The sequence below is a fragment of the Hemibagrus wyckioides genome, linkage group LG19 (assembly GCF_019097595.1).
Source record: "Hemibagrus wyckioides isolate EC202008001 linkage group LG19, SWU_Hwy_1.0, whole genome shotgun sequence".
Classification (NCBI taxonomy): Eukaryota; Metazoa; Chordata; class Actinopteri; order Siluriformes; family Bagridae; genus Hemibagrus; species Hemibagrus wyckioides.
Window position 1 is genome coordinate 11,919,133 of NC_080728.1, and position 15,413 is coordinate 11,934,545.

The following is a 15,413-nucleotide window of genomic DNA, read 5'->3' on the forward strand; positions in this document are numbered from 1 at the left end:
TTTAGGTTCAAACCGAAGTGTGAGAGCGTATGCTCTCTTCGCTGCTAATAAGTGCTATCAGGGATTAGTGGTTTACCTCATTAGTACTCTGTACATTTAATTAAATAAAAGGAAAAAATTGCAGTTAACCCTCATTGTTAATATTTTCACCAAGTATAACAATGGCGACACCTTCAATTGGAGTCACACCCCAGTCTGTCTAATTATGTGGTGGCGAGAGATAAGCCTTCCAATGGGGTGCCATCATGTCTCTCACCAGAATCAGTCAAATCAGTTGTATTCTGAATGTTAATACACTCAGACTTATCAGTACAAATATGCATTTTGCATTAGAGAATTCATAACTTGCTGTATTTTTTTCCCCCCAGAGCACCGACATTAGTTGTAAAACAAAAGTCTAGCAGGTATTGAATATGCTCAGCCTATTGAATTTCCCCAGCTCTGTGTATACTTAGAGAATGGATTCCAGGCACACTGTGTGACTGCAAATTACCACTCGTACAACACAATACTTAGATGAGGCAGAGTGATATTGGCTGAGGAAAGTCTGTGACAACTGTTGGGCCAGGACAGAGGCTCTGACTCTAATAACACCAGAGGATAGTAAATATTGAATATTTACATTTGCTTATTCCTTCCTTGCCTCATGTTATCCATATGAATCAATATGAATCGGGGGCTTGTTGAGTCATGTCTACAAGCTGTATTTAATCAGTGCTGTTGGACCACTCTTTATTAACACCTTCTAACGACCAAAAACATTGTGAAAGGTAAACTTTTAAATTAGCATCTGGTCTCCATGTCGGTTTTTATGTTCCTTTCATTGTTTTCAGCTCACTGAGCGTTGCCTGTTTTAGACAGTAATGTTGTAAATACTCACGTAAGAGCCACCACTTGCTTTGCAGCATGCAAGTAAATGGCTTGAACAGCCTTTCATTAAGTAAGCAAAAGCCTGCTTACACACGACACTGACAAATCCCACCGCTTTTTTCTCAGGAGGAAGGAAAACCGTCCATATATCACGTCATATAAATTATTTACCACGTTAGCATCTAAGTGCTGCAGTGTGCAGTTTTAATTACTCGTATTAGTGTCTAAAGGCTCTTTGACTAATTCTAGCTGCTCTTGCATTTGAGGCTGTTGACGTGCACACAACCTGCTTTTCCACATTTGCGTAATGTGACAGGTCTATTATTACCCAGTAAGCCCACGGGAGCACTCAATAAACACCTATTTCTCTCCCGTAAATCCCTGTGCCGTTGCCACACTGCTTACAAGGATTTCCCAAGGCATACAACAGCTCTCTCGCGTCTCTGCAGCTCTCCCACTGCATGGCAATATCTCCTCCGCATTTTATACACTGACATTTAAAACACAAATAAAGGAGTGGCGAGGATGAAAGGCAAGATGGATTACAGGGAACCCGTGTGCCTGAGAATTGTCCCCATCCCTTCCCTCCAGATCAGCTCAGTTGTCGGCCTGCATATGTCTAATCTGCGTGTAGGTTTGTTTGTTTGCTCGCCGCTTCCCCGCAGATGCACGGAGGCCATATAATCGTCTCATCCTGGTGGGCGGAATGGGCATTTAACAGAGTGGGAGCATCTGCCAGAACCTGAAACTGACACATGTAAGGTGCTCTGAATACGAATGGCAAGGAGTCACATACTGAGCAAACACTCGCATAGCACTCTGTACCAATGTGTGTGTGTGTGTGTTTGGGGGATGTGTGATGGAGCATATCCTCCTGGATGTCAGAACGGTGAATGAAGAGGGAGAGCTAACCCCTGGCCTGTGGTCACAGCAGGCCTTTTGAGTGCTGCCCAGGCTGCTGGACAGGCATTAACGAGATGGAGGCATACAATGAAAGAGCGAACAAAAGCACTTTGAGCCTCTGCGCTCATAGCCATGCCTCTAGCACAGCGCAAACAGCCACAAACCAGCAACAGTTCACGTTTCTATGGACGAAAGGAATCGCCTCTGGATGTCTTGACCTTTCGTTAACTCAAGGCCTGAAGTCTATAAGCAAATGCAACTTTTCAAAACCTACTCTCTGTGCACGCTCTCAACTTTCTGCCTGGCTTCCTTCCTATGCATTGGCCTAGATGGAGGCTGAGAGAGCTGGCACAGTTTTCTGGATGAGAGGAGAGCCCAGGATTTCAAGATATCCCACCCAATCACGCTGTGAGCACTGGGCCATCTTCAGGGTGTCGCCATTTTAAAGGTCACCACCACACACATCTCATCAAAGCACCGCATTCCTGTGCCATGTTCATCTACTTAGCCCTCCATCTGGAACCATGCGAAAAGACAGCTGAATTTATACAGAGACATATGTTCCCACATTAACATTTATTATTAACTCCGCTTCCCCTGGTGGGTCCAAAAGGAGAAACGTAGCTATGTAGAAACGGCTATTCTTATGGAAAGAAAAGACATGCATGAGGAACTTTGGAGGGTTACAAGTATGTGTGTGCATATTTCTCCTGGACACCAGCAGTTATTGCTTTTTTAACTAGAAAACAAGGTTTTTTTTCTGCCTGGATAAATTGCAGAGGACAGCGTGCAGAGTTTGTCATTGTGATGCAAAAGAAGTTGGAGTATAACCCTACGGCTAGATGTAGGGAGAGGAAGGGAAAAAAAGTGTGCCACAGTGTGCACGCTTTGATGTAGTAGCAACAAATTTACCTTCTGACAGAAGATTCATGGGAGCAATAAACGAGTTCTAGCAGCCTTTACACATGCAATCTGATTACTCTGGCCAGGGTGTTAATTGGATCCTAACTGGCAGATCTGATATGTGTAGCCTGGTGAAGAGAAGTCTTTCCAAATGATGAACAGAAATTCGCCTAGCTGCTTGAAGCTCATGTAATTTACTGCATGTCATTTGATGAGGTGTTGGATTCGATGGGCTCCCTATTACCTGTGACATCAGAGAGAGAGAGAGAGAGAGAGAGAGAGAGAGAGTGAGAGAGAGAGAAGATTTCCATAAGATTTAAAAGACTAGAGAAGCAGATTTCCTCATGAAATGCCACACAGTACACCTCTTTAATTGTGGTAGTGTAGACATGAGTTTCTAAAAATCAAAATTTAAAGTCCATAAAAAAATCGTATAAGAACTCACAAGCATGCTCAGACCTTGCTTCATCTTCCGTGGCTCAAGATCAAGAGCACTTGTTCAGCTGGCTGGGGTTCATTCATATTTGAAAGGTCTTTCTTCAGTTCTTTATCTCTGCCTTCTTCCAAGGTTTTTAAGACTCATTACAGTTTCCTGGAAAGCACCGACAGGCTCAGCACAGAAGCTTCCATCTGTAGTACACATCTGTACTGATACTTCCCTGTATTGATGGAAATGAATGCATGATTATCTTCATGGAGATAAATCTGCGTGGAGGGTCTATTGTATCACCATTACCCCTCTGGCGCTGCTAACAGAGCGCTACATCCATGTTATCATCGCTTTAAATGCATTACTTCCCATCTGTGTTGCTGAACTGCAAAATAAATTGATTTGGGAAATCATTCCTGTAATCTACTTAACTCTGGTAGTTAGGATCACTCGCATTGATCCCCTAATCCAAACGACCTTTCTTTCTCTCTCTCTCTCTCTCCCTCTGTGTGTGTGTGTGATTGTGAAACTAACTGAGAATCTTCATAAGGGTATGTGATTATGTGTGTTCCTGGCTATGCATGTTGGCCACTGCCCCTCCTTGTTTAACATCAGTAGCTAATAATTGGTGTAAAGTAGCAGTGTCAAGTCTGCAGAAGTTATTTATGGGAAGTCAGGACTTTAAGACCTCATGCCCCAGGAGTCTTCGGATGAGATGAACTGTAGTGGGACCCATTCTGTGGAATCACACTCTCCCCCTTCCACTCTATCTCTGCCCTCGTGCTCTGATCAAACTGAGCTTTACACCTTAATTAACACAGCACCTCTCACTGCCAAGCAGCTGAAGTAATTACCACCACCTGCCCCTCCATTTCTCATTTTGTTTATCTTAACAGTATCTGTAGCAAGCACCGCCATCATTCCAACCTTTGAAGTGGCCACATTATTCACCCTATTCAGCAGCCAGTCTGCCTTTTTCCACACATCTAATATGAGCCTTCCTTTACGTAGCCTATCAGCGGTGCAGAAATGGTGTATTGAATTGGCTCCTGCTAACTGTTTCTGCTCTAAACCTGCCTGTGTATCTGGGCTGGTGATAATCGAAAACACAGCACTCCAGGCTGTTGTAATGGGGATAAACAAGCAGTGCTAATAGCACTTTGTCAGACTAGCTGGAGGGAAGTGAACAGTGCTTTGGAATGTGTAAAGCACTTCCCAGCTCTTAATAAGAGGCTCAGGGATTGTGCCTTATTCTCACCTGTATACAGAATAGAGAAAATATTACATGTAGACCTTGGAGATTTTTCTGAGAGTTTCTTCGAGTTTCACCTCAAGTTGGTTCCTTTTTGTATCATAGCACTTTGACAGAGCTAATTTCGGATTGCTCAGAAAATTCATGGTGGCTTTTGCACTTTTCTCTTATTATTAAATCTTTATAAAGACCACACAGTCCATGAAAAGAGAACCCAAACTGCTCAGTGTTATAAAGCACATTTATGATTTGAAACATTGAGGTCTGTCTGGTTTTCATCATTTTAAAGTGTATTTTTTTAACAATATAACAATAATCTCTTCAGCTAACTTTAGCAGCTCATGCTGTAAGGTTGCTATAAGTATCTTCTAATCCACAGCCACAATAACGCTTTCCTTTCCGGGTCTGCTGCTCATGAGAAGAACAAGAATTAAGCAGAGCTTTGTAATGTCCTTCTTTAAGAAGGCTAGTGTTGCTTTGTCATCACTCTCCAATTTGGATTTGCCAATTTGCTAGGAGCAGGTCAATGATAATCATTTTTTATATTATTTATTCTTTTTTCAGGTAATATAATCTAATCCATCTTAATTTTTATTTTAATCACATTTATGTCAATAGCAGTTCTGAAAGGCTGCAAGTCCAAATAGAAAGTAAAGCAAACCTGCGTCTGGATCCTGGCCTTTATTATGTTCCCAATGAAAACACACTCTAATCAGTGTTCCCAGTTAATGTCTCAAGTGGGACTGATTTCAGAAGATTCTTTAAGAATCCCATTTGGTCACGAGTGTGTGTGGTAATAGATTTTTGGCCGCTGCACTGGGGGGTTTGTTCTTCGCCATCATGGCTGTGTTTTTGGTGTGGCATCCGTGCGAGAGAGCTGCCTATTGTGTGTGCATGTTTACCGCACGACCCCTCCTGTAAATGCTCATTAATTTCGTCCCTTCTCTGCAAAATCATTTCCAGGAGAGGCAATTCAGCCTCTGTTCCTTTCAATTCACCCGACTTGTCAATCATCCCCCGGTGCAGTATCCAGCAGAATGGAGGTGTTATATTCCACCAATTATCATGTCATATACTCGAAAATGTAAATGAACGTGTGTGTAAAATTAAATTTATGGGTTGTCAGTGAAGAATAAGAACCAGGAGAGCAATTACTTATCTGCTTTCATCTTTCAAGCTCTGATACGTCAGGCAGAAAAGCACGCCGTTAAATGCAGGAATTAGCATTGTGCAGGGCTCCCAGTGAATGGGTCGGGGCCTTCCACTTTGCCTTTTTCCTCTCGCCTCTTTTTGTTTGGAAGAGCGATGAAATGAAGATGATTATCATCCATCTTTCCACTAAAAAGCTAATGAAAGGCTGAAAGGCGCTTCCTGACTTCATTTGTTTGCTGTTTTCTCTCTCCCTTTGTGAGGGTGGGCTTCTTGCTCAGTGCCTCTGAAATGATTAAGAATCACGTTTTTCCACTCGCCGCCTGTTTTACTGCACATAATCGGACTGGATAGATAAATAAACTAATACCTCATTGTTGTGAAATTTACATGTTTATTGCATTCAGTGGACTGTAGAAGCACTGAGGGTTCTTTTGTTGTTCAGCAAAAGCTCATTTAAATAGACAAATAATGAGCGTAATGAGAACATCTCCCGCGCTTCTATGCTTTGGTCTTTGTATTGTCGTTTAGTCCGACGCAGAACCCCAGTTGAACCTGGGGGTAATTACACTTCACAAATGTGTCTTAAGGTTTAATAACATTGAAGGTGTAAGCATACATTTGCATAATTACATGCAGCTGTTTAATTTGTGACTTTGTTGCTTTATTCATTGTTTTTTCTTCTTCTTCTTCTTCTTCTTTTTTTTCTTTCTCTCCTATCACTTACACATCCCCAAGAGTGTTAGTGCGGGTGATATTGTGTAGAGTGTGTGTGTGTGTGTGTGTGTGTGTTTCAACTCCTCCATGGCAGAGCTTGTTGAGTTTTGGGGCCAGTCTAATGAAGAATGGTGCTTGGATTTGTTTGAATATGAATATGAATGTGCAGTGAGGATAGAGTGTGACCTTCATCTCTGCGACTCAGTTCATCAGGATTAGTCAAGCTGGGCGATCAGGAGCGCTAATGCATAATGACTTCTAAAATGAAAAATGTGTAGTGACCATGCAAATGTCTCTGCTAATCAAAGAGGGGAACCTGAGCCAGGGCGAGCGAGGAGAGCAAAACAAGGACGTGTCAAGGCCCCGAGAGCTCGGATGTATGGAAAGCAATCAAGCAGCTTGATTAGCCGTCGTGAGGAGCACCCGTGTCTCTACAGCCCTCGACACACCACGCACCACGCTCATAGCCCATGGTCCACCACTCACTCCTCTAACTGACCAACACTCACACACACCGTGTTTTTAACTCACATAAAGCAGCCTTGAGCGTTATACTATTAAGTATATAATGCTAATAGTAATGCAAGCAATTTTGTTGTTTGTGTTCAGTATTTGTGTTTTATCCACAGAAAAATGAACTGACATGAATTAACACGCACAGCCGTTGTATTCCCCGGTTAATAATTTTGCCTTGCTTTTTGAGTTTTACATTTTAAAAAAAGTTGACTCAGCTTGCTCCATTGATCTGTTTGTTTCTGAAAGCACTGCTGTCTGGATGCAATATTTTTTACAGAATTATGTTTTCTGCACAGTTTGACAGCTAGTTTCTAAATTATTCAAACGATTCAAACAGTGTCTGGAAGAAGAATTATGCACCTGGATGCTTGAAACTTAAAACATTTTCAGTGTAAAATGTATATGGAAATTTAACTCATCTTGTAAACAGAAGAAGCAGGAGATTTGGTCACCGTATCATAATAATTGACCACCCCTGTTGTTGCTGATTTGCAGGTGTATTGCCATATTAACAATCTGTTTTGTCTTCATTTTTATTTTAGATAAAGGTGCCAACCTCTGCTTTTATGCACTATGGTACTTTAAGGGCAGTTTATGTAGTCAACAGTGTGATGCATTTATACTTGTATAACTAAAGTGCCTAAGGATCTCTCAGATCAGTGCACTGAGCCGAGTCTTATTTTCATGTGATTAATCTATATAAAAATATATATCTATATCTATTTGATGTATAGAAATGCTTGTGCTTTTCTCATTGACGGAACTCAAGCTAAAAGAGACAGATATGTGCTTCATATATAATAGTGATCATGAACAGGGATAGCACTGATCACTTTCTTTTCCTCTCTTTGTGTAGGTGCCAGTGTCAGTGGCCATGATGAGTCCACAGGTCATCACTCCCCAGCAGATGCAGCAGATCCTCCAGCAGCAGGTCCTCTCGCCTCAGCAGCTCCAGGCGCTTCTACAGCAACAGCAGGCAGTCATGCTGCAGCAGGTACACACCTGCGCTTGCATACACACACACACACACACACACACTCAAACACACAGAGAGAGAACAACCAAAAACTACTAGTTACACTAGTTAGATCATTGAATTTGTTACCACCTAATTACTAAAATACTACTTCAAAGTTATTTTGCATTATTAATATTAAAATGCGAATTTTTGTCATATTCTATGTAAGGAGTGTATATAGTCAGTAAGAAGCCATTCAGCCTAATTGTCTATAACTCACATAGTGTGTAATTTGGGAGTAAAGTTTCAGATGCATTTTTATTTGCTTAAAGTCCATAAAATATTATTCTTCATTTGGGTTTTTTTTTTAATATATATTTGGGAGGATTTTTTTTGGCTTTCAAAAGCAACACAGTTTTTGACTGCCGTTTATGCAATATGAACAGGCACCATGGCACTCCGGCTAATGTTCACTCTGTGAGCCAGTGTAAAATTATAGGCTCTTTAATATTCAAATGCATTTGAATCGTAAATGAATTAAATTGGCTGCCAATGTTTTGCCACTTTGTCTAAAATGGGAAATGTTGGTTTTCTGTTATTAAATTGGAGCTATGCAGCAAAGCTAAGTAATTCTTTGTACTTGTCAAGACTATTTATTTTAAATATTGACTAATCAATTTATTGTGCTCCGCTACAGAATTACCCCAAAAAAGCATCACTAATATTTATGTACAAGAATAAGTTCATTATTATTCTTTTTAAAAAAACAACAACATAGGAATGGACAATATTTCGAAAAAAATATTATGAAGTTTTAGAATATTTTCATGATACGTACTGTAATATGTATTTTTTTGCTAGTATTGAAGTAAAAAACATTTATTGGGATGGAAAGCATTTGATTAGGCTAGGAAAGAAAATTCGAGTTAGAAATTTAAGAACATGTCTAGTTGCTTGTTACTGCAGATAGCACTGAAGTCGATCAGTGTTGTGTAACTATCAACACTTTTACAGTTCCTCTCAGTAAAGCATACTCTGACATTATTGCATTGTCAAACCGATATCAGCCGTCACTAGGTTTAGACATACATACTTATATGCACCCTTCCTCCAATGCTCCTATTCTTGACAATAGATGAGGGAAACAATAATGGACAGGCGTATAATTAGGTGTTTTCAGTAGGGACATCTTTCAAGGACTGATGCAGTAAAGACATAAGTGAGGCTGACAGGAGAGACCTCAGTATGCCCTGGCTTCACTCACCAGGCTATGTAGAACTTGACACTCAAATTTAGACCTCCTTTAAAGTTCTCCTTATTGTGCTGGAAAGACCTCGCTTCCTTATCTTTGCTCTTAATAAAATCTTCATTAAGAGCCCCGAGTGGCTTGGTGCTGTTTCATCTGAAAGAGATGTAGTCCACATTGAACACATTTGCTCTTCATGGCACTGAGTAGAAGTGTGTTAAATGCATTAATTCACAGTGATGAATCTTCTCCTCAGAGTGCTCCTCAGCATTTCACTGCCTGTCAGGGTATCAGAGCAAAAATATATAGTGCATGTGATGAATTGTTCCTGCTGGAATATCATGCAGGAGCATTTAAGGCCCATATGGAGAACTGCTGGAGCATTCGATCAGGGTATTTATGCGGGACGGGCTGCGGATTTGTTTATCTACTTGTATTTCAGATGTCTGGTAAAAAGTTTTATGTTTGTGGTAATAAAAGCTAAAGCCCCCAAAAGATTTTTGCAAACTGCACTGTCAATTCCGTTGGATATGCGCTGATTAGACCGCTGTCCAAGCCTCTGTTATTAGTGCTGCCGTTTTATAGCTTAGAGGAGCCGCTGGAGTGTTTTCACTCAGTATGTGCCTGTTTATCCACAGCAACACTTGCAGGAGTTCTACAAGAAGCAGCAGGAGCAGCTTCACCTCCAGCTTTTGCAGCAACAGCACCCCAGCAAACAGGCAAAAGAGGTACAGCATAATGACACACACACACACACACAGATTTTTGTGACTTCAGTGACAGCAGGAAGTTGCACTACAGTCAGTCTCAGCATTAAAGCTGGTTCTGCTGACTCGGTGCAAAGACTCTGGGAGGAGTCTTGCTTTTACATTAAAGGAAACTTCTAATGGCTGCTAGGAGAGCTCTGTGCTGACAGTGTAGTATGGCAGGCAGACAGACGCAGGCTTTGGCAGGTGTCAGGCTGCTAGAGGATGCAAAGCGAGAGTGCTGTTAAAGGCCCAGTGTAGCACGCAGGATGGGACAGACGTACACAGGGTCCGCTGATTAATGAAGCAACGCTGCCGGTCCGGGCCGACGAGCTGAAAAGTTCGTCCACAACACGCTCATAAATCACGCTGACAGTCAGTTTACAGACAGAGAGGGAAAAAGGGGGAGAGAGAGACACACGGGGCGACAGGCATCAAAAACAAAACACAGCACGTGGGGGGCCCAAATCCAAACAGAATGTGTTGAAGCGGTTAAATTGATCAGGTATATGGCAGATCCCACACACAGACACACACACCCTGTCTCTTCATCTCTTTCTTCCCGTGTCCCATTATGCAGAGCCGAGAGGAAGCAGGCATGACCTCCCGAAGGCTTTGTTTCTGTTTGGATTTGTGAATAGAATTTCTTCAGGCCTCCACCATCAAATATGGAATAGAAATTGCTCCCTTATTTCTCTCGAGACACAGAGGCCAATCCACACGGCTCGCTCCATTATGCAGCCTGTTTTCCAGTGAGCGCATCACAAGTTGTGCTTTCTCTATGCCCCCCCCACCGTAAACTAAAACAGGAAGGTCTTCCACAGCCGAGAACGTGTCTAAGGCTGAAGTGTGATGTGTTGAAGAGCTCCTCCGGGGCCTGCTCTACTCTGCTCGCTCTTGTAATTCCAGGCAAAAATGGGAAGTTTTCTTCCTCAGACTTGAGTACCAGGTTGTAATGTATTCTGACAAGAGAAGAGAGTAAGTGCTGAAGCCTTCAGAGTGTCTGTGGAAGCCCTTTGCTAGAGATCCTAGTTTACTAATAGACCTCTGGAGACCATACGCAGAGTCCACTGAGAACCAAAGCTCAGACATTTTTAAAACTGCCGCCTAAATCCTGGTAATGAATTCAGTTCATAGGGCATATAAATACCATAGAATGGTAGGACTTTGACAGATACAAGACTTTAATACAAACACATTTCAGAAGTGTCAGTCACATGATATGCAGTATAAAATTATATGTAAGCTTTTCACTCTCACTTATGTGCTTTTTCAAGTTAAACTCTTTCTGCTTTTAAAGAAAAATACTGGTGTATTTCGGCTCAATCTCTGCCTAATCCTATCTGTAGCATAAGACTTAACACAGACATGATCTGCTACATGTAAATGAAAAACTCGCTTCAATTTCCTTTAAAGTGGAAGCCTAAGGGCAGTCGCATGCAACAAACATATAACACTTTGTTCAGTCAAACATACATTCATTTATTTATTCATCTTCTCTAAGTGCTTTATCTCTAAGTGCTAGTGAGGGTAGTGCTAGATCTGGAGCCCAGGAACTGCACCTCTACACCAACGTACTACCTTGTCAAACATACAGCATTTGTCTAATTCCAAAATGACACCTTTTTCAGAGGGAAGAATTCATAACCACCACAGGTTTTGTCTGAACATGCGTCATTACCACGAGACCTCTAGACTAAGGAATATTGCATATGTCCAGTGTAGGAAAGTTGGCTAAAACTGCATAGCAACAGCTTTGATTATACTTTCTCTCATATCTGTGTGATTCCGAGACAGTCGTAGCGTTGAATCCACATTTATTGACAGCAACCACCCTTAGGCTTCCATTCTAACTGTGTATCGAACAAACATGTTTACTGTGCTAGTCTCAGTACAGGGAAACATCAAAATTCTTGTAATCACCCATACACTATTGATTTAGTGAATATAAATTAAGCTTGAAAATGTTGTATTCCTTTAATCATGGATTTCTGATTTTGGGCAGTAGAAAATGAGTGTGCCTGTGCTTTGCTCACAGTAAGCTGCCCTGTTTTTCTGATGTTGCTTGTTGTTGTTTTGGATGTTGTTGTTGTTTTGCTCTGCCTTATGTAAGAAGCAGCCTAAGCTGGCAGTAAACAAGGCAGAGGGAGGGGGAGCTGTGGGCTGGCTGTCTCTCTCTCTCTCTCTCTCTCTCTCTCTCTCTCGCTCTTTCATTCTCTCTCTCTCATAAGCACTAATAGACCATTTGAAATGCAAGATAATTAACTATCAGCAAAGGGAGGGAGGGGATTTACCCCTTGCCCCACCCTCAATCATACCATACACTCTTCAATCCTTCTAGCACCCCAGAGAGAGGTAGAGAAGAGAGAGAGAGAGAGATCATGAGGAGGAGGAGGGAAAGAGAGGGATGAAAAGAAGCGGAAGAGCAGTAGAGTCATATGTATGTTGAGCTCCCACTTGCTTGTTAATGTGTGTGATTTGTGTGTGTATGTGTGTGTGTGTGCTGTGTGTATCACACTCTCACTATAGCAACAGCAGCAGCAGCATCAGCAGCAGTTAGCGGCACAGCAGCTGGTCTTTCAGCAGCAGCTCCTGCAGATGCAGCAGCTCCAGCAGCAGCAGCATTTGCTCAGCATGCAACGGCAGGGCCTGCTTTCTTTGCCCCCAGGCCCAGGACAGAGCGCCCTCCCTGCGCAGACTCTCCCGCCAGGTAAACCCACCACCATCATGTGACTCACACTCACATGCTCTGGCTGTCTGTGCACGGCTCTCGCTTCCTTCTGTCTGAGCCTTCTGCTCTCGCTCCCTGTCTCTCCTTATGTTTTCTCTTTCTTGTTGATCTCTTGCTATCTGTCTGTTGCTCTTTCCTCACCTCTTTTCTTCTGTCTGCTTTTCTCGCTGTCTTTGTCTTCTTTTTCAGGGCTGTTGCCTGTGTTTGCATGCTTGTGGTTCTCGCTCTGTCTCTCTTTCTCTCTCTCTCTCTCTCTCTCTCTCTCTCTTTTTCTCTCTCTCTCTCTTTCTCTCTCCCCACCTCCCTCGCCGCTTGGTGTTGTTATTGTTGTTGTTGTTTACTGCCTCGCACTGCGAGCCCAGAAAATGAAGAGCTGCCATTTGCTTTGGCTGGAACGAGCACCGGGTGCCGCATTAGTAGATAACAACAGTGGCAAACGGGTCTTAAGTGCAGACTGGTTGGAACGTTGTGGCGTAGGACTGTTGTTGTCTCAGCTGAGGGATTACATGATGATATGACTTTGCAGACAGAAGCTTGTTTGTGAGGCTATAATCGTGGCTAGATGAGTTCCACACCGCTGGCAGTCGAGCACTTTTGGATTTTGCATTCAGAGCAAAGAGATGAAGGTGCAAGTGGATCTTTTTCCTGTCTATCTTCAAATGCTTAAAAGCCACAGGGGAGACTTGGAAAGTATGGATGAAGAGCGTGTGACTCAGAAGGACAGTACAGGTGCACTTTTTCTAATATTCTGCTTATGTCAGTCTTGCTTATATCTGTTTTGGGCTTAGATGGTTAGATTAGATGGTTGAATGACACCATCAAACCAGATTGAATAATTAGAGTGAAAGATGAACAGTCAGCAATTAGCATGTTTTGTGATCTAACAAACTGGTACACATAAGAAAGACAGCAGACAAGATAACAAAACGTAATGTAGACAGCAAATATAATAATCATAACTGAGAGTAAAAAAGATAGCGTAGTCATGCTGTAGACAGTGGTGATGCTAACAGAGTATAACGCACACAGCAAAAATGATAACATGGTTATAAAAATAAGATTTTTAACGTTTTGTTTTTAACCTGTCAGCGAGAAGACAAATAAAAATGAAACATAAGGCTTTATCTTGGCTTATAACCAAGATATGTGGTTTATATCAGTCTTGTCTCTTGCTGTCTACAGTGAGAAGCTGGCTGCTGTACATGTTAAAGCCAGACTGCTTTTAAGCCTTAGTTACAAGCTTAAATGTTGGTCTGGATACTTTACATTCTTTACATCCGGCTCCACTTCTGCCAACCCGTTTCTTGTTAGGAAGCAGTAGTATGTAGTCAGACGGACTTGACTGAGCTTGATTGTATATATGTGTGTGTTACAGCAGGCCTGAGCCCGGCCGAGCTCCAGCAGTTGTGGAAGGACGTGACCAGTGGCCACACCATGGAGGATAATGGCCTGAAACACAGCGGCCTAGACCTCAGCACCACCAACTCTTCCTCCACTACCTCCTCTACCACCTCCAAAGCTTCTCCGCCAATCACCCATCACCCCATCTCCAACGGCCAGTCCCCAGCCATCAACAGTCGCAGAGAGAGGTACCTCCACGCATATAAACACAGGATCACACACATGCATACATGCAGAGTTGGTTAATCAGGTGATAAGCCTTTTAGCAAGGAATTCTGTATACTTTTCAGTTTCATCACTTGTAAACACAAATATATAATTACAATCTTACCTTAAACCTACTTTTATCAGTTGCATTATTCCTTTCCTTTTATTGGTTATAAAACAGATTTTTATAGATTTGCTGCTGTATTCTGCTAAGATATCAAGATCGCATCATATATAGGGAAAACCTCTTCAAGTGTCCTTATATGATATTTCATATTGCCTGCTGCATATGGGTTCATGCTTTCAAGCCTACATACAGTTTTCTTACAGCTTCCTTCTGGGCATACATACATAAACAGAGCATCTAATGCATGTACAAACGCAACACGTGCACCCAAACACAAGCCACAGGCGTCTGCTTACGCTCCTTTTCATGTAACACATCGTCTGAAAACAAAATGAAAAAAGTGCTGTAGTATTTGTCCCCATTTAGAACAAGAGAGAGAATTTATTCTTAAAGGAAGAGCATAATATTATCTTGTTTATTTGCTCATCAATACTTTATTAAAGCATGCGCAATAATAACAGTCAAAACCAACCAAAAGCTCCCTGGAGACATAGGGACTGTGTGTTGCTATATAGACTGTTATCAAATTATATCAAAAGCAAGGAGTTGCATCTCGCAGGAACGCGCACCAAACAAACCTCACTGTACATAAAGCATTTCGCAACCGCTTTCTCTTTTGGAATTACCTCGGCAGCTCAGGCTGTCATGTAAACAGAATACTAGATGCAAGTGTGACATTTCCTTGCTGTTTATCCATGTGATGGTCCTTTTGTTTGCTGCTCTGCCAGTGTGAAACAGCATTTTGCATTTCTGCCTACCTGCTCCATACATTATTCAGACTCCTGCTGCCACGCGAGACATGCAGAGCCCCAGCCGTCGACTTTACTGTTAGCGCAGGTGTTGTGTAATTAGGGTAAAGTAGATAGCATCTGAGCAGCTACTTAAGCCCTGCTCAGAGAGAAAAAAAAATCTCTCTAGATGCAGTCTTCTCCTTGAATACTGAAAAATAAGATGAAACATAGGGGGAAATGACACTAAAAAAACACTATTTTAATAGTCCAGAATGTCTTAAGGGCCCAAGGCCTCTCGTAATGATTGAGCGTGGAGAATTGTCAAAGCTGGCTGCTTACTAACAGGAGCTGATCGATGTCGGCAGATCTGAGTGTCAGATAGCCAACGAGGTCATTCTAACATGCTCTAACATCTCTCTCTCTCTCTCTCTCTCTCTTTCACTCTCTCTATCTCACACACACACACACCCACACACACACAGACCTGTTGAGCTTCCTGTGCGCCCAGAGCTTCCTCAGCTCTTAT

At 42.1% G+C, this 15,413-nt stretch overlaps 1 protein-coding gene across 13 annotated transcripts in view; it reads left to right on the forward strand.

Moving 5' to 3' along the window:
• foxp2 (forkhead box P2) overlaps positions 1-15,413 on the forward strand; it is a 91,794-nt gene that overhangs the window by 55,747 nt on the left and 20,634 nt on the right. For 11 of the 13 annotated variants that reach the window (XM_058417436.1, XM_058417430.1, XM_058417429.1 and 8 more), the window contains 4 exons: positions 7,597-7,734; positions 9,583-9,672; positions 12,220-12,400; positions 13,797-14,010. In XM_058417436.1, coding sequence (XP_058273419.1) covers positions 7,597-7,734; positions 9,583-9,672; positions 12,220-12,400; positions 13,797-14,010 — 623 coding nt within the window. The remainder of the gene's footprint in view (positions 1-7,596; positions 7,735-9,582; positions 9,673-12,219; positions 12,401-13,796; positions 14,011-15,413) is intronic. The other 2 variants (XM_058417434.1, XM_058417442.1) reach the window with 1 other exon arrangement.